General features: G+C 41.0%; 1 protein-coding gene across 1 annotated transcript in view; it reads left to right on the top strand.

Moving 5' to 3' along the window:
- Nucleotides 1-5,564: 5,564 nt before the first annotated feature.
- The window catches only part of LOC126456575 (sialin-like), a 155,295-nt gene continuing 141,142 nt past the window's right edge, over nucleotides 5,565-19,717 (top strand). Inside the window, exon 1 of the mRNA XM_050092322.1 lies at nucleotides 5,565-5,586. Coding sequence (XP_049948279.1) covers nucleotides 5,565-5,586 — 22 coding nt within the window. The remainder of the gene's footprint in view (nucleotides 5,587-19,717) is intronic.

Raw genomic sequence — 19,717 nt, 5'->3', positions numbered from 1 at the left:
CTATTTTACATCCTACTTCACAGTCCTCTGCATTACACACGCCTTATCTGCTGTTGTGACAACAGAAACTGTCACTCACTGTCATAGATGGTTCAAATGGCTCTGAGCACTATGGGACTTAACATCTATGGTCATCAGTCCCCTAGAACTTAGGACTACTTAAACCTAACTAACCTAAGGACAGCACACAACACCCAGCCATCACGAGGCAGAGAAAATCCCTGACCCCGCCGGGAATCGAACCCGGGAACCCAGGCGTGGGAAGCGAGAACGCTACCGCACGACCACGAGATGCGGGCATAGCACTGTCATAGAATGTTGCGTAAATTTCACCAGAAATCACTGCCACACGATTCCTACAAATGGTCCCTGTGCAGCCGATCCTTGGAATTATTCAATAGATTGTTACTGTCATATATCCACTTGTTTTTTGATCCTCAGTCTTCTGGAAATGGAAATTTGTGGCAAGGTCTTATGGGACCAAACTGCTGAAGTCATCGGTCCCTAAGCTTACACACTACTTAATCTAACTGAAACTAATGTACGCTAAGGACGACACACACACCCATGCCCGAGGGAGGACTCGAACCTCCGATGGGGGGAGCCGCGTGGACCGTGACAAGACGCTCTAGACCGCGCTTCTTAGTCTTCTGACTGGTTTGATGTGGCCCACCATGAATTCCTCTCCTGTGACAGCCTTTTCATCACAGGCACTCGCAACCTACATCCTCAATTATTTGCTGGATATATTCCAATCTCTGTTTTACTTTACAGTTTTTGCCCTCTATAGCTCCCTCTAGTACCATGGACGTTATTCTCTGACGTCTTAGCAGTTGTCCTATCATCCTATGCCTTCTGCTTGTCGGTGTTTTCCATCTATTTTTTTCCTCGCCAATTCTGCAGAAAACTTTCTCATTCCTTACCTTATCAGTGCACCTAATATTAAACATTCTTCTGTAGCACAAATCTCAAATTCTCTGATTCTCATCTGTTCTGGTTTTCCCACCGTCCGTGTTTCATTACCAAACAATGCTGTGCTCCAAACGTACATTGTTAGAAATTTCTTCCCCAAATTAAAGCCTATGCTTGTACTAGTAGATTTATTTTTTGCAGAAATGGCCTTTTTGCTAGTGCTAGTCTACTTTTTATGTCCTCCTTGCATCACTCGTCATAGGTTACTTCTCTGCCTAGGCAGCAGAATTCCTTAACTTCACCTACTTTCTGCTCGCCAATTCTGATGTCAATATTTCTCTGTTCTCGTTTCTACTACTTCTCATTACTTTTGTCTTTTTTCGATTTATTCTCAATCCATATTCTGTACTCGTTAGACTGTTCGTTCCATTCAAGACATACTATAATTCATCTTCACTTCCACTGAGGATAGTAATATCATCAGTGAATCTTATCATTGATATCCTTTTACCCTGAACTGTAATTCTAGCCTTGTACCTTTCTTATGTTTTTGACATTGCTTCATTGATGTGTAGATGGAACAGTAAGACTGAAAGATTACTGTGTATTCACTATTCATTCCAATTACTCACTGTCACAGCCTAAATTCATTCATATTCATCCCCGCAAGGGATGCCATATACAACACTCTCCTTGTATTGGCAAGACGTGCCTGGACTCTGGTTGTTATAGAGTAATGTACACTTTAGGCTGTTGTTGAAGATGTGCAAATCCGTCACATTCCGCAGTTTTTCTGAAACCCACTAACCTTGCATCTTCAGAGATGGCCCTTCACTGCAGCAGAAATGCTCGTTCAGCGAGCTCGTACGAAAGTGACGCTGTAATGGTACTATTTGCAGAAAATCTTCAACTACTTGGCTTGCAGTGAAGAGTACACAATTTAACTTTTCTAAGGGAACCCATTTAATGATTCCTGTGGTTTTAATCACGTCACAGTTCACTGTACACTTAAAATGTTGCACAAGACATTTGTTATCAATATAATTCTGGAATGGTAGACAGATGACGCTTTAAATATGTCCATTGCAGACAGGCAACTGCTCTATACGAGGAGGTACCCGAAAAAGACTGAATTATTTTTTTAAAAGCTATGTATTTTCAAATTGTTTACAAGACAGCCATATCCTCTTTAAAATACTCTCCATTACAACTAACAGATTTGTCCCACATGTGCTTCCATTATTCGAAACATTTCTTGTAGTCATCTTTAGAAATGACTGACAGCTCCTCCCTCGGTTTTTTCTTGACTTCTTCAATGTTGTCAAATCAGTCTCCTTTCACGCCTCTTTTCATGTGTGGAAATAAGAAAAAGTTGCACGGAGCCAGGCCAGGCGAGTAAGGGGTAGCGGAACCATGCCACTTTTAGCCAGAAACTGTCTAATAGAGATGGCTGTGTGTGCAGGTGTGTTGTCATGGTGGAAGAACCAGTCTCCTGTCTGCCACAGATCGGGTCTTTTTTAACCAACATTTTTAATCTTCTTAAAACTTCCATATAAAAGGTTTGATTGACACGCTGTCCTGAGGGAACAAACTGTGAATGAACTATGCCTTTGGCATCAAAAAAGCAAATCAGCATTGCTTTGATGTTTGATTTGACTTGACGACATTTTTTTTTTTTGACTGGGTGAGAATTATGTCTTCCATTGGCTTGACTTTTGCTTTGTGTCTGGGTCGTAACCACAGCACCATGACTCATCACCAGTAATGACCCTTGACAGAATATCTAGGTCAGTCTGGAGCTATTGTATTCAAAGCAAGACATGTTTCAATTCGACATTCCTTTTGATTGTCAGTCAGAACCCAAGGAACAAACTTATTCCAAAATCTTCAGTTAAAATTCGCTGATCCGAGCTCCAAGATAACCCACTAAACAGTTGATCAATTGTCTGTTGACAGCCTGTGAATATAAGCTCTCGAATTTTTTCAATATTTTCATCGATTCGGGCAGTTGTGGACGTCCAGGACAAGGTTTGTCATCAGTCGCCATGTCGCCATTTTTAAATCGAGCAAATCACTCGTACACATGCGTTTTTTCTATAGCGTCATCTTGGCAAGCTGTTTTCAACGTTGAAACAGTTTCACCAGTGTTTTTACCGAGCAGGAAACATAATTTCACAGCTGCATTTGTTGACTTAAACTTGCTATCATAAAAGACGAAACAAGAACAAAACAGCGCCAGCAAAAACAATCACTGCAGATGAAAGGAACAAGCCAGGTCGGAACACGGACGGCACATTATTTTCTTGATAAAGTCAATGTTTCATTTCAGCTATAAATGAGGAAAACTGTATCAAATTAATCCCACACAGTGCGTAATAACAGAAACCCGGCGTCCTGCCCCGAGTCACGTGGTTTTGATGTTGGTTTCAGTGTAATGAGGTCACGTGCAGTCTATGTTATCTGTGGTCTATGTCATGCGCCATGGAGGTAAAAAAAGAAGGAAATTATCGTTACGTCACAAACTTGAAGCAGACGTCCGCCATCTTAACTAGCCCACAACATTAGATTCACCGCATTTATACATCCATGGTTCACAGCTGTGGTACTCCATCTGACGTCACTCTGACGTGCCTGTGAACGTTGGGGATATCTGTCGCCTTCATCTGGTGCTTTGATTGTGTGGAGACGTTGCTGTTCCATAAAAAATGCCAATTTGCGTCGTTTACAGATGTGGTAATCGTTCAGATGGTAATCTAAAGTTTAAAGGAATTACACTTCATTCTTACGTGGAACAGTTCAAGCACTATTTTCTTTCGTGCGCATAATTTATGGTTTCGCTGTTTACTTTTATTATAGTGGTTATTTTACGTTGTAAATTGCTATTACTGGCCACACTGAATGATGCGTCATAGGAGGGATTACAGAATGATATGACGTGTAAACTGCAATGAGACTAATGCACGACAATCTAATAAAACAAGAATTTTATTCTGCATGAAGTTACACCTCTGTGCAGATCTGTTTCTTTGACATTTCAGTAATCATTCACTTTGTTGACATGCGCAAGGTAAGATAGCGTGCCTTGCTTCTTTCCTCATTGCTCATATTTATCGGCTAACAAAGAAAGTGTAGGTAAGTTTTTTTCAAACGTAATTCTTAAAAATGTTGTGCTCGAAAGCCGAAAATGTAACGAACAAAAAGGAGCAGTTCCAATAAGCAAACAAGCGTTGGTTTCAGAGTTCCAACTTTATTTGCGATAAGTACAAATACAGTAAAAGGGGACTTAAACGAATTACGAAACTATCCTTCTTTTTTACATCACATCCTACTTTTCTTGGTTATTCGAAATATGTCAACAAAAACAAAATTGCATTAACGAGGCCAAATGAGCCCTATTTAGAATATAAATACACCTTCAATATCAGAAAACCGTTTTAAATTGCCTTTATGTATTCATGTAATAACTGTAATTTTTATTATTTAAAACAGATGCTGCGTGCACATGACAGAAATAATGAACAACAAGCAATCGTAAGGAGTAGTCTGCTAATGTTTTGGACTATTTAAGATGACGGCTGACCCCACCACCTCTAACTTCAAAATAATGTACACCGTATAAGTCTTTAGTGCCATCTCCCTTCTTTTTTCACGTCCATGTTATACGTGGTGGTGCGTAACGTCTTAACTATTGATTAAACATAGTCTCTGAACGGCAAAAGGCAAATTACGATTATACAGCCGAACACGGTGAATTATTGTCAATGTATATTGTAGACGCCATGACGTCAGGCCACCTCATCAAGGTACCATGCTGCAACTTCCACGCCATTCCGATGCCACATTGTCTCTCTATGCAGCCAGCACGTTTTGCACAGTATTGCACAATCTTATGAAGTCTTAGTTACCTGCTATACAATGAAGAGCCAATTAAACTGGTACACCTGCCTAATATCGTGTAGGGCCCCACGAGCACGCACATGTGCCACAACACGACGTGGTACGCACTCGACTATTGTCTGAGGTAGTGCTGGATGGAAGTAACAACATGAATCCTGCACGGCTGTCCATAAATCCGTAGGAGTAAGAGGGGGTGGAGATCTCTTCGCTAAATGACAAAAATTACAATATGTAAAGTGAGATAGCAACAGTGTGCTGCAAACAAAAATGGTTGTAGATAAATAAACATGCAAAGCAAAAATGTTACCTAATAGTAGATGGTATGCACTAAAATAGTCCTTGAATCGTTCCACACCGCTGTATATACTTTTGGAACATGAGACGTAAATGAACAGATGAGTCAATAAATGACTGAACGAAGTAGACTTTGCAAATATGTGAAGGAAGAAGAACCTGGGTTGCTTGAAAATTCAGCGTCGTATCAACACTTGTGCTTTGTGTGCTACGTCACGGTGCGAGAAGTTGCGAAGCACCCACGCAACAAGAGAGGATATGCCGCCCTTGAAATCCGTACGACGCCGGAAAATGTGTAACGAGCAGTCGGCGGGATCTCGTCTCAACGTCACCTCACAGAGCACCCTCAAACAATGGAGGATGCACGATAAGAAACGCTAGCAAACAAGAACTGATTTACTGTGCCTTCTGCATCTTGAAGCAACTGCCATGTGTCGGTGCTCACTCTGCAGCTGGCCAGCATGGCGACCACAAGGGAAAAAGGTAAGGCTGCAGCACCTACGGCATGTCAAACCATAATTGCCAGGTGAAAAAGTTAGTACTCTATGTCCACCTTTTTTGTGAAGTAAGATTTCTTTTATACATGATATTCGATGACCCACATGGAACTCTCAGAGTCTCTGCGAAATAGTGATTGACTTTATACACAGTGAGCTGCAAAAGTTTCTCATAGCAATTGGAACCACCTGAAAGAATATAATCTTTATGCCGACGTATTATATACCATATTTCCATACGCCAACGATTCAGTGTGGAACTGGTGCGCTCGATTTATGAATTTTACTGCTACTACTGTATGCAGTGCATCATTTAGGAAATGTGCGCCAAACTGTCTGTTCTGAAGTGTTCGATTTGTCTGTAAGGTGCAATATTTGTGGTTTACTTATTCTAGGATTGAAGACTACTGTGTAAGTTGACATGACATGTTTAAGGACAAAAATACACGTTTTTACACAGTTTTCAATGTGACAACAAAAAACAGTTGTCAGGATAATGCATCTCGTCAACATCAAAAAGTGAAATAATCCTAAACACAACAATATTAAATATTAACTCTCAGAAGGTTAAATTATCCTAAACACTACAATATCAAAGTTTAGCTAGAAGTTTCTTTACAAAATTGTTTCTTCACTTACGTTGTGATGTTGGTCAGTCTACGAAAATCGTCCGATTCCGGTTCAAAGTTCGGTACTATTTTTAGGATGACAATCAAGTCTATGGTGGATAGTTAGTTATGTGACAAATTGAGCTAAAGATTACCCAAGGTCGCTCGAGTTTACAGTGGACGCAAGCTGGTGAACCAACACGTTTACACCTCTGCACGCGATATTTACCGTAAGCTGCGATGAGCTGTCGTCTGCTAGGCAACTCTCTTCCGATGAAATTCCTATAAAACTAATTACACCTTTGCTGAATTTTCCAGCAGAAACTTTCCATATGTTTCTCATTATGCGACAGAACATGTATTATCCCTAGTCTTAGAATGTGGCAATATACACTCCCATGGTTGGAGCAGTGTGCATATTTTATTGCCCTCTCGGTTCTCGAAAGAACAATTAAGTAATTGGCTGGTTCGTTTCTCCACAGTTGGAGCTAAACGATGCTACAACTAATTTCTAGCTGGATATCAGCCGCTGTGAACGCAGTGTTCACACAAATTGCTCCTCTGCATTGTACAGAGCGTTATGCGCTCCGTTCTGCACTTGACGCCAGTTCAGAGAAGAGTCCCCCAAATTTCCGTCTTGTCTTACTCATAGCCGAACTGTCTCCCCAACCCGGTTCTTTCATTCTTCACGTCACAGCTTTTTTCGACCAATAGGAGCGTTCCTCTTATTTTGTGGAAACTCTCTCTATCAATCGTAAGGTACCTACCATTAAATTGTGTCGAAACTTTGGCTCTTTTTTTCCTTCTTAGCACGTTTCCGCCAATCGGGCGTTTTGTACCCATTCCAGTCGCCTAAATACGTACATTGACTCTCTCACGTGTGTACCACTCGCTGCACACGTGATCGAAAATGTGTCACTGGTCTTGTTTCGTATATTCCGAAACGCAGTTTTCTAAAAGTTTTCTTTCCTGTCCTCCCGAAGATGGGCAGTTATACTCGCTTTCCGTGTCTGAGTCACCTGTTCAGTCGTTGACTTTCCGCCTGGGACACGCCTTTAAGTGGTTTCCGTGGTACCCCCTGTAGTGCGGCCTTGCCTCTGCGTCGTCCCTCTGAATTCCAAACTAAAATGCTCCCACTGCAAATTTCACCTTTCGCTCAAACATGCATTATAGGAATGGTGTAATTACTGTCAGTTCAATGTCATCCATTTTTGCGTCACATACTGCTAGGCAAATTTGCTCATTAGCGCCGAATTAAGGTAGGTGCCATATTCATCTTCACATTGCGATGTATAAAGCTCTCATGTAAGGTGCGAATCTGACCTTCATTTATTCTGCCACCTTACATGTCCCTCTTGCATGAGTTTGTGAGCGGAAGAGATAGTTAAGTCAGCCGCTGTTAGTAAAAGGCATGCCTGAAACAAGTTAATAGAATTTACAGTTTCCATCTTCTTAACTGTAGCTGTAATATAATTCCAGGAGAAGAAGCATACTTTTGAGTTAATTAATCTGATATGCCGCTGTCAGGTGTGGATGCAAATTTCTCCCACAGTTAGTAAAAACAGTGAGCCGAGGCCACAGCTTGCAGAGGAGAAAGAGGACCCTGTTGCGACATCATTTTCCCATAGTAGGTAGCTCATCCAGATAAATTTTCAGACTCTACATCTAAATCTACATACATACTCCGCAAGTCACGATATTGTGCACGGCGGTGAGTATCTTGTACCATTACTAGTCATTTCCTTTCTTGTTCTACTGGCAAATAGAGCATGGGAAAAACGACTGTCCATGTGTTCCGCAAGATCCGTAGTTTCTCTCATCTTTTCTTCGTGCTCCTTAGGCGAAATATACGTTGGCGCCGGCAGAATCGTTCTACAGACAGCTTCAAATGCCAGTTCTCTAAATGTTGTCAACAGCCATTCGCGGAAACGATCGTCGATACAGTCTGGAACCGCGCGACCGCTGCGGTCGCAGGTTCGAATCCTGCCTCGGGCATGGATGTGTGTGATGTCTTAGGTTAGTTAGGTTTAAGTAGTTCTAAGTTCTAGGGGACTGATGACCTCAGATGTTGAGTCCCATAGTGCTCAGAGCCATTTCTGAACGATCGTCTACTTTCCCCAAGGATTCCCAATTGCGTTCACGAAACTCATGTGTAGATCAAACCTATCTGTAAAAGAAGGAGTAGTGCGCCTCTGAATTGCTTCGATATCTTCCTTTAATACGACCTGGTGGGGATCCCAAACACTCGAGCAGTATTCAAGAATGGATCGCACTAGTGTTCTATATGCGGTCTCCTTTCTCGATGACCTATACTTCCCCAAAATTCTCCCAATAAACCGACGTCGACCATTCGCCTTCCCTAGTACCGTCCTTACACGCTCGTTCTATTTCATATCGCTTTGCAACGTTACGCCAGGTATTTAATCCACGTAACTGCGAGAAGCAGCGCACTTCTAATGCTATTTTCGAACATCACAGGATTGTTTTCCCTACTCATCCGCAGTTAAGTTACATTTTGCAGCATTTAGAGCAAGCTGCTGTTCAAAACACACCAACTAGACATTTTGTCTTGTCCGTCAGATCATTTAATTAAATGGTGAATAAGATCAGTCATATCACACTTCCCTGGGACATTTCCAACGATACCCTTCACTCATATGAACACTCGTTGTCGAGGACAACGTACTGGGCTCTGTTACCTAAGAAATATTGGAGCCCCTCACATACCTGGGAATTTAATGCTCGGACCTTCGTTAGCAGTGTGCTATGAGGCACCGCGTCACACGCTTTCCGGAAATTAGAAATATGCAATCTGGCTGTTGCTTTTCATCCATGATTTGCAGGATGCCATGTGAGAAAAGGGCACGCTGAGTATCGCATGAGCGATGCTTTCTAAATTCGTGGTAATTTGTGGACAGCGGCTTTTCCATTTCAAGCAAGTGTATTATATTCGCACTTAGAACACGTTCAAGAATTTTGCAGGAAACCGATGTTAAGGATATTGGTCCGTAATTTTGTGAGTCCTTTCTTTTAGACTCCCTGTATACAGGAGTGACCTGCGCTTTTTTCCAGTCGCTTTGAACTTTGAACTGCACGAGAAATTCGCGACTGGTTTAAGTTAATTAAGGGGCCAATGCCGTAGAGTGCTCTCCGTAAAACCGAATTGGGATTCCACCCAGACTTGGCGGTACATTACGCCCGCCACACAAGATCAAGCCGTTGTTGGTGTTTGTTAAGGACACGCCTCCCTTGCCAGTGTGAGAAAATGTACGTAGGTCAGACCGTCCGAAGGCCACAAGAAATATAAGCACAAGCGTTACACAGATAAAGAACAAGCAACTGAGTTAGCTACAGTGGAGCACCGTCTCTCCAATGGACATAACATGAATTATGGAACGTGTCACTAACTAACTAACCAACTGCACCAAGTTGTTAAAACAGGCCAGTGTCTTCTGGGACTAAGCTGCAAAAGAATCTGTAGAAATTGATCTACGTACATCACGTGGATGAGCTGATAAATAAAGATCGTGGATTCCAGCTAAGTACGGCTTGTGGCTCAACATTCAGCGTTCTGAAAGCATATTGACAGTCTGTGGAGAGATCGTAAAACGGTTAACTTGATATGCAGCTGCCTGACTAACACTAAAACATGGCTCTTTCACTAGGTATGTATGAATGATGGACTAATTGTTAGTGTTCTTAACTAGCACTCGAATGGCTATTCACACACTTACTATTGTCTCTATTGGAATAAATCAGAATTGGACCAACGCCTACACTGAACTAAAATGTGTTAAAATCTCACGTCTTCATTTGCAAATAAAATGTAAAACTAAGTTCTTTCTCTGTCTGTCTGTCTCTCTCTCGCTCTCTCTCTCTTTCTCTCTCTCTCTCTCTCACACACACACACACACACTCACACACACATACACACACAGACACCACACAAACACAAAACAAAAAAAAAAAAAAAAGGTTCAAATGGCTCTGAGCACTATGGGACTTAACATCTATGGTCATCAGTCCCCTAGAACTTCGAACTACTTAAACGTAACTAACCTAAGGATATCACACAACACCCAGTCATCACGAGGCAGAGAAAATCCCTGACCCCGCCAGGAATCGAACCCGGGAACCCGGGCGCGGGAAGCGAGAACGCTACCGCACGACCACGAGCTGCGGACACACAAAACCATTCATACATAAAGAGATGCAGTTACAGCATTACAACAACCGGTAAAATGGGCAACGTCTCCTCTCAGGAAAGGCCACTGAGTATTAATTTCACTAATGCAAAATTTTACTACGTTAAGTAATAACTTTTCACCTGTTGTGAATTTCTTGAAACTCTGTTAAACAATATGTGCATAAATAATAGTAACTGAACTGAAACAGTATGTGAAATTGCTATGACGGAGTTCCTATTGCAGTATATGTACTCATGTATGTGAACTGAAGTCTTTCATTAACATAACAACGCAATGTTACAAATCAACCAACCTCTAAACAAAGTTGTATTACAAAGAAAACTGACGCCAACAAACAATGACTTAAACACGTCACTTTCAAGACAACACCATTTTCCAGCGATCTAACTGCGAGTAATATCCTAACACTGTCTGCGGAATAGAATGCATTTAGTTTCATTATTAACTTTCAGAATAAGTAATACAGTTCTGTTGCACATGGTGTCCGGGCTAGAGGTACATACAAACAAGTCCTTATAACGAAAAACTCGACCTTTTATGTTGTTGGGCAAATACGCCGTCGGCTGAGAAGCTCTCCAAGATGTGTTCTCACCATTTGACCAAAATGGCGCATGCAAGCCTGTGATAGGGTACGTCTGGCTTGACAATTTGACGAACTGTGCAGTTCCACAAATGCTTCCCAACACTATTTTCCAGCAGGGTGGTGACCCCACTATCCCTATGATGTTACCGCATACCTCCGTGAGACCTGTCGTGCTTATGACCGTGTGGCGAAAGGTGGAAAACCGTTTCGATATTTGTCAAGCTACAAGCGGTACCTACATTGAATTGTAACAACATGCATAAAAATGTTTGAGCTCCTGTGTACAATGTTGGACACAAAAAGTTATAGCCCTTAATAGTTACTGAAATACAAACAAATGTCTTTGTATACCTCTAGCCTGGACTCCTATACTTTGATGTTGTTTATACTGAAATACTATCAGTGATGCGTAATTAAATTCAGTTTGTTATGCAGATGGCTTCACCAGAGATGTGCAGTTTGCTTCTCTCTCTCACCTGAGACAGTGGAGACGGCTGATCATCGATCTCACCTCGGCCCATGTTTCAATGGGAGTGAGAAACTATTATAGTCAGTATACGAGTGTGCCGATATGTCGTCAGTTCAAGTGTCGAAATTATAAAAATAATATTCTACTTCAAAATAGGTGACCCAAAAATAATTTGACGACATAAAAGCATGAAATCACTTCAGATGATGTACAAAGATGGCGATTCTCTGGGTTATACCAAAACATACAGTTTTTTACTTTTATAATTGACGTACACATAATAATTTGAGTGGAGTCGTATCAGTTTATTCAAGCTTTCATTTTTAAACAAAATTAGTGCTTGGCTTTCACAATGAATGAGTCTGATAAAGAATATACTGTTCCAAGCCCCTTTCCGTAGCACAATATATTGCTCAACATTCACATCTTTTTGTTCCGTCCACTGTTGTTGCAATTCACCGGCTGATTCCATTGTGTCAGTAAAAAAAAAAAAAAAAAAAAAAAAAAAAAAAAAAAAAAAAAAAAAATATATATATATATATATATATATATATATATATGTAAATAAAATAAAAATAAAATAGCTGCTATCTTCACCATACACATTTACTACTGTTATTCCATTTACTCCTGTTCCTTTGATGAAACCTGCACAATTCTTGTACCTTCCATGTCTTGAATTCTTCACTCTTGCTAACTTTCTACATAGACCCTCTTGATAAATCTTGTATCTTCTGTTCCTTGCTCTTCGGTTCTGCTGCCTTGTTCAGCTTCTCCAAAAGTTTGCATCATTTGCGTAGGTTAAGTTCATACTAAAAATTGCAGTTACTCGTACAACAATGACGCTATGGTGTGTTTCTGGAAGCTTCTCCATTAATCTTGTGATGATCTTCAGAAAAATGTCTCCGGTGAATCTCTTCTTTGGGTCGCCCCTCTTTCTGGCTCCAATATACTCGTTATTGTCTGTTTCCTGACTCGAAATTAATTTTTCAGTCCGTAATTAAGGACCGTTAATCTCCCCTGAACGCAACACTGGCAATGCCCATTTCCTCTCTCGTTCATTTCAACTCTCAACTGCTTAATCTTCATTTTTTTTTTAAATTATGGAGATATAACTGTACGCTACTGGGCCATGGCACTTTGTACTAAATGAATATCACATGGGATTCACATCTGACGGCACATGAAATATTATAAATACGTAAATATTTTACGTACAGATATTGCACTTTTGTATATTTACATTTATGCTGCTATTTAGGATTTGTAATAACAAAAACTTTCTCCAGAAACCCTCACAAGGTGCAATTACTATTACTAGAATTTCCAAGATTTACATTTATTTATTACACTGACGTTACATTTTGATAGACTGAACAATTAACAACTTTAATTAATTCGTATTTACACCCTCAGACAGAGTTCTTGCAATGAGACCAACACTGCTACTAACGCGCTAGTTCATTGACTGCTACTAAGTTTATAAACATTTTGTGATGTAAACTCATGTCTGATGTTCGCATCTTCGCACTCAGAGCCGTTCATTTTTTCACTGCTTATCACTGCACTTAGCGCTCTCTCCCAGCAGAGAAACAACTCTTCCCAGTTCCAATACTGGTGTCTGGCACTTTCAACATTCAGTAAGACGCCGCATGGCAGTGCAGGATCTAATCTCACCACATTCCTCTCACTTTCACACGTAAACATCGCCACACTGAACTAATATACACGCATAGAGAACAAACTAAAGCACAACATTTTAAAAATCTTTCACACCTCCTCTCTCCTTTAATCATCACAATTAAATGATGTTTTATGGTCCTATATCTTTAATTTGTTTCTGTATAACCTAGTTCATACATATTTTAACGGGATTGTCAGAAATTTTGAGAAGTCCTTCCTATGAATCAAAGAATTGTTCAATCTCTTCTGCTCACTGAATTTCCTACGAACACTCGCTAGAACTAAATCTCCGACATTGAACTCTGTATGTTCTATTTTTTCCGTCATATCGCCTCCTTCTCCAGAACGCAACCTTTACGTATTTTCTTCTGATCATTGCTTTTAGATTCTCTATCAAAACTCTTCTTTGGTGTGGCAGTTTCACCGTCTCTCTGATCAAATTGGGTGCTGCTTCGTCTGTCATCATTAAATATGGTTTTTGGCCTGTAATTTCATGTATTATGCAATTAATGACATTCTGGTGGGTTGCTCGCCTAACGGTAGGGTTTTCTACGCAAGAATTTTATGCCAACTTATGCTAACTTATGATTCTTTTCTCTGAACATGAACTGAGGACCATTGTCCCTCAGCATGAATTTCCAATACCCATTCATTCTACATGTTTGCCAATCCTTGCTGCAACTGTTTTGATGTTTTCCCTGCTAATTCAGCACAACTTATTGAATTTGGTAAACCCATCAAATATTACAAAAATATGATGGAATGCTGAAAACTAATATCTCCGAATTTTTTATGCAAAAACTCTTAAGGCTCTGAAAATAAAACAGACGTTATTAACATTCTACTTCTTTATTCTTTGAGTCTATATATTTGTTGCTCAACATAGTCACCCAGGTAACGAACACATTTCTCACAATGAAAGACCAGTGCGATGATACTGTCACTGTAGAATGTTTGATTTTGTTCGCGAATCCTCTACTCGCTCCGCTTCATCCTTATCAAAGTGGAATCCTTGTAGACCTTCTTAAGTTTCGGAAACAGATGAAACTCGGATGGGGCCAAATCAGCACTGCATGAAGGATGATTGATGACAGTGAACCCAAGGTGTCGGATTGTTGGTCTGGCATCGTCATGCTGAAGGAGAGGTGATCCATGTGTGGACAAACTCTTCGAAACCGAAACTCGATTACAATACGCCGTTTTTCCCACACCAACATAGTTATATTACATACCACCATGTTACACATTACAATTTGGAGCCCTCTAGCTGCAGAGAGCTGCAAATATGAACACACGAAGAATAAAGATGTGTACTGTCAATAAAGTTTGTTTTATTTAAAAATCTTTAAGAGTATTCACATTAAAATTCGGAGGCTTTGCTTTTAAGCACGCCCACACATATCGGCTTCCTCTGACAGTTACAGGTAGGGGACAAAGCATATCCATGGCTGATAATTCTAATACATCATATACTTAAATATTTTGTGTGTTGCGTTGGACAGCTTTATTCATGTTCTTCACTTTTTGACATCGGTCACAAGCACTGTTGCACTGCTTTTTTCTTTTCCACATGTTTTTGAAAATGACTGTCACTCTCAACTTATCTAAATATTTTCGCACCTCAAAATGACCATTGCTTAGAGGGATGTATTCAAACAATTTGTCAGTAAACTTTTTAGGCCAAAAGATCTTCCAGCCAAAATCTTCTTCTCTTCTTCACCTTAACCGGTTTTTTTTCCGAAGAATATAATGCTTTAGCAGTTTACCACCTTTTTGATCATCTCGAGCTTGCAATGGAAATCTTCATTCTGCAGTTGGTGTAATCTTCTGCATATTTTCTTAATATGAGCTTGCTATGGGGTACCTTTGACATATGTAAATCATTTCTTCCATTTGAATCAAACATGTTTTCTTCCTGATTCATATCTGTGAGCATTTGAAAGAGTGCATTAGGTATCACACTGCTCTCCTTTCACATATCTTATCTCAATACTGAATTGTTGTAGAAATAATGACCAGAGGCTCAGCTCACCATTTAACAGTTAGCTCTTCCTGATATGTAATAAAGCTTTATGGTCAGTAATGACAATGCATGGTGCCTCCACACATAACTTTTTTTTTTTTTCAAATCCAAAACATGTGTTGATGTTAACAGTTTAGCATAATAATGTTCATTTACTATCATACACCCTCCTCACACATACTACTAGTGTACTTTCTTGCTGGAAGCTTTCCTTGGCCTAAGCATTGCGAACGCAATGCTAGTGCACTAGCTGTACGTTGGTGAGGTAATACTTAATCACAACCAGCATATTGTGCAGGTTTTAATTATTACAGAGGTGAAATCTGATATTTAGCCGATGCCTTTCGTCTACATTTTAGCGTTTCTCCGGGTTCTCCTCTACAAAACGTAACTCAGTAAGTCTGAATAGTTTTTGTGTTCGTAATTATATATATATATATATATATATATATATATATATATATATATATATAATGGCTGTTTATTAATTCTACTAGAAGCTTTCACAAAAACGATACCTTCTGAGGCCATGATTATTATACGTCAATACCCCTTTTTCTTCAACGTAATTCAAGATGTTCCAAAACAGTATATGCTCCACAATTCTACTGCAAATCGACTCAAGTGATATGGGCCTGTTCATCGGAATATCTGTTCTTCCTTTCTAGAGTTTTGATGTGACCTGTGCAACTTTCCAGTCTTTTGGTACAGATCTTTCGGTGAGGGAGCGGTTGCATGTGATTGCTAAGTGTGGAGCTATTGTATCAGCATACTCTGGAAGGAACTTGACTGGCATATTATCTGGTCGGAAGACTTGCAATTATTAAGCGATTTCAGCTGCTTCGCTACACTGAGGGTAATTGCTTCTAAGTTATTCATGTCGGCAGCTGTTCTTGACTCGAATTCTGGAATATCTACTCTGTCTTCTTTGGTGAAACAAATTCGGAAAACTAAGTTTAATAACTCCACTTTAATCACGCTGTCATCGATAATATCACTATTGGTGCCGCACAGTGAAGGTTTTGATTCTGTCTTGCCGCTGGTATACTTTACATATGACGAGAATCTCTTTGGATTTTCTGTCAGATTTCGAGACAAGAGTTTCGTTGTGTAAACTAACAAAAGCACTTCACATTGAATTCTGTACTTTGTTTCGAGCTTTAGTACAATATTGCCAATCTGAGATATGTGTACTTTTAAATTTGGGATGCTGTTTTCGTTGCTTCTGTAGCAGCGATTTGAGTTGCTTTGTATACCATGGGGATCAGTACTACCATTTATTAATTTTTACTGGATAAATCTCTCAATTCTCTTGAATTTAAGCCACATCTGGTCTATAGTTACATACTTAGTTGGGAAGGAGTAGAGACTGTCTCTTTGGAAGGCGCCAAACGAATTACTATCTACTTAAAAAAATAGATACATATTTTGCATTTACTTTTGGTAGATATTGAAAGATGTGGTGGCGAGTCTCGCTACAACGACCGTTTGGTCAATAATCCCTCTATCTGCCATGATGCGGCCTGTTTGCTCAAGATTACTTATTGCTAAGTGGTCAGCATCTGTTTATACTTCGATTAGGGTCCTGAACTGACTGCTCATGCAATGAATGCAATATCTGAAGATTAGTTTTTTACCTGCCATCGGCTTTGAACATATATCTTCGCCATCATATCGAGGAATACTGAAGTCATCCACCAATTATAACTGTACAAGTGGGGCACCTATTTGAGATGATGCAGAAGTTTTCTTTGAATTGTTCAGCAACCAAATCACCTGACTCTGGGTTCGGTAAAAGCAACCAATTATTAATTAATTAAAGTCTGGTACCAGGCGCCACAGAGGTTGAATGTCCGCCGGTTAGATGGATCTCGACAACTGGTAGAGGGCACCGCAGTTGTGCTGCGCTGTCATGGCGAGCGCGCCACCATCTCGTCATATCAGGGCGTCTGCCAATAGCGTTCCACGCGGCAGGGGTTTAGGCAGCTGCGTGGCCAGTCAGTTCAGGACTCACACTTGATATTTATGGATATATTTTCACTGCAGTAGAACTGATGGATAACTACCTTGCATGTCACCCGGATACTCTCACTGGTTGTGTCTTGAATTTGTCTCTCTATTGCTCTTGATCTTGTTGTCATTGTTGTGGCGACTGCTCTGCGTAGCGCCTCATTGTCGTAAGGTTGTTTGCCCTTGCCCTGATCTGTTGTCCGTAGTCTGTCTGTCGCATTTCGTTCTCCGTACCATTAGTTTGGGCTACTCTTCCGCAGGCGGCTCTCGCTTGGCGGCTCCCTCCGTTTCTATGTTCACCAACGAGCGCATCGATATCCAGCCAACTGCAATTGGTCTATCCTTTCTGAACACTGTTTCGTCCTTTGCAAAAATTTCGGTTGAAGTTATCCTCAGCTATATCCATCTTTCGGTGCCTATAGCGATTTGAGCTTCAGTGCTTTCTATTAGTGCTTGGAGCTCTGGTTCCTTCCCAGCACAGCTACGACGATTTACAACTACTATACTGACTGTTGCTATGCCTACCCTCTTCCTGCGTTCGTCGTTCACTCTTTGAGACTGAAGCCCTCTCTGTACATTACAGAGAACATCTGATCTTAAAAAACCGCCCAGTTCATTCCTCACTGCCCCCAATACCTGTGTATCCATCTCCTGTATATAATGGAGCGCTGACCTTAAGTGGGAACCGGTACCCCACCACGTTATGGAGGCACTAGAGAAATCTTCAACCTACATTGTCACAGAAGCGTCTGGGCCTCTGATTCAGACTCTCCACTAAACTGTGTACCAAAAGTCTGCAAACGGCCCAACAGTCGCCACCTCAGCTAGCTGCCCGAAACCAGAGAGAATCTCTTCCAGTCCAAACTGACACACATCGTTAGTACCGATATGAGCACCTGCAGTTGGCTGGACCCTGTGCTCTCCATGACATCCAGAAGTGCTCATGCCACATATGAAATGACTCCTGGTATGTAAACAGGGTGCACACTGGATTGCTTCCCCTCTTTGGCAACCATATCGTTAAGGAGTCCATTACACATCTGACATTGGAGCTCACAACCACCACCTTCCGTGAATGCTCGATCTTGTGGGGTTAGAGGCTTCCTCTGGAACAGGGCGAGCGACTGCATTTGCCTCAGGATCTTTGTCAGCCACAGATAGTGCCCAAAACCTATTTGGAAGATGAACCAGGGAGACCTATCCATTGGCCGCCTTAGAAAGTCTTTCGCTGCCTACCACACCTTGAGATGACCTCCCACTCGATCACAGATGAGGGGGTCATCCTCAGTGGGGGCAGTAATAGGGGCAGCTACAGCAGTGAACCTATCGGGGGCACAAGGGATGTACTGGACGCACGTTGCATCCCCACATTCGGCCCTACCCCACAGTGAAGCCCATTGCTAACAGCCTCAAGTTGTGTGACCGAAGACAGCAGCGCCTGGACTTGTGAGTGGAGTGTCATCAACTCAGCTTGCACCTGAACACAGCAATCAAAGTACCTATCCACACCAGAGATGGCGGAACTATACACTATACAGTTGTAAAAACGCGGAACTGTGGTTACTAGATACACAAACATGCAAGAATTTTAAGAACTTAGGCGAAAGTGCACATAGTAAATAAAAAATAAATCGCTTCTTGTTATTAGAAGCTCGTCAGGACTCGCAAATGAAGTGCTGTGGTGTGTTGTGCTACTGACGATGAGCTGCTGTCCAACTGACAAGTTCTACATCTGTAACTGATTGTCCTCACAAAAACAAGTGCCTGTCGAGATACAAAATATACACTACAGAGTAGTAAAAACGTGGAACGGTGGACAATTCAGTACTTGATTAGGGAAAAATTTGTGATAGGCCTCCCACATTTCGAACAGATATTTCAGTTGGAAGAGTGCAACTCCTTGATGGCTCATATTTTTTCTAAACCCAATTCAATTTTTTTCTGCAGTATAAAATGTCCTAAAAGCTTGATAGTTTCCTTTTAAAAATTCAGATTTTGCAACTTTGAAAGTCATTCCTGCCCTAATGATAATGCTGAATAATTTGAAAGTATTTGGCGCTGTTTCTTCCATTGCCTGGTACCTGTAAAAGGGGTCATCTACATAAATAGTTAATTTTGAACTTAATTCGGTTCCTAGCCTCATAAATATTTTGCATTGATAAAATTTCCCATGGAATAGAAATGCAGTGTGTTACAGACTCACTCTTGCTAAAGGCACCTGCCTGTATCTACAGATTAAATCACGCCTTGCCATGTATCCAATTCCCTTGAACTTCTGCATCATCTCCTACATATTCATGAGAATACTTTCATAATCTGCAACGGAGGATGCATTGAGACGGTATCAGTAGAAAGACTCAAACCTGCCTTCATTGCTCCTCCCCAAGATGAACTATCGTGCAATCCACCTGTGCTGACACCTGCGCCAAACTCGCCGGCGGACATGCCCCTCTCCACTTCGTCTGAAGTGACACCTTCGTCAGAGAACGAAGACACCCCTGCCACGCCACCTGCAACATCATTATTCATCCAC

Source organism: Schistocerca serialis, chromosome 2, assembly GCF_023864345.2.
Source record: "Schistocerca serialis cubense isolate TAMUIC-IGC-003099 chromosome 2, iqSchSeri2.2, whole genome shotgun sequence".
Lineage (NCBI taxonomy): Eukaryota > Metazoa > Arthropoda > Insecta > Orthoptera > Acrididae > Schistocerca > Schistocerca serialis.
This window is presented reverse-complemented; position numbering and strand designations above follow the sequence as displayed.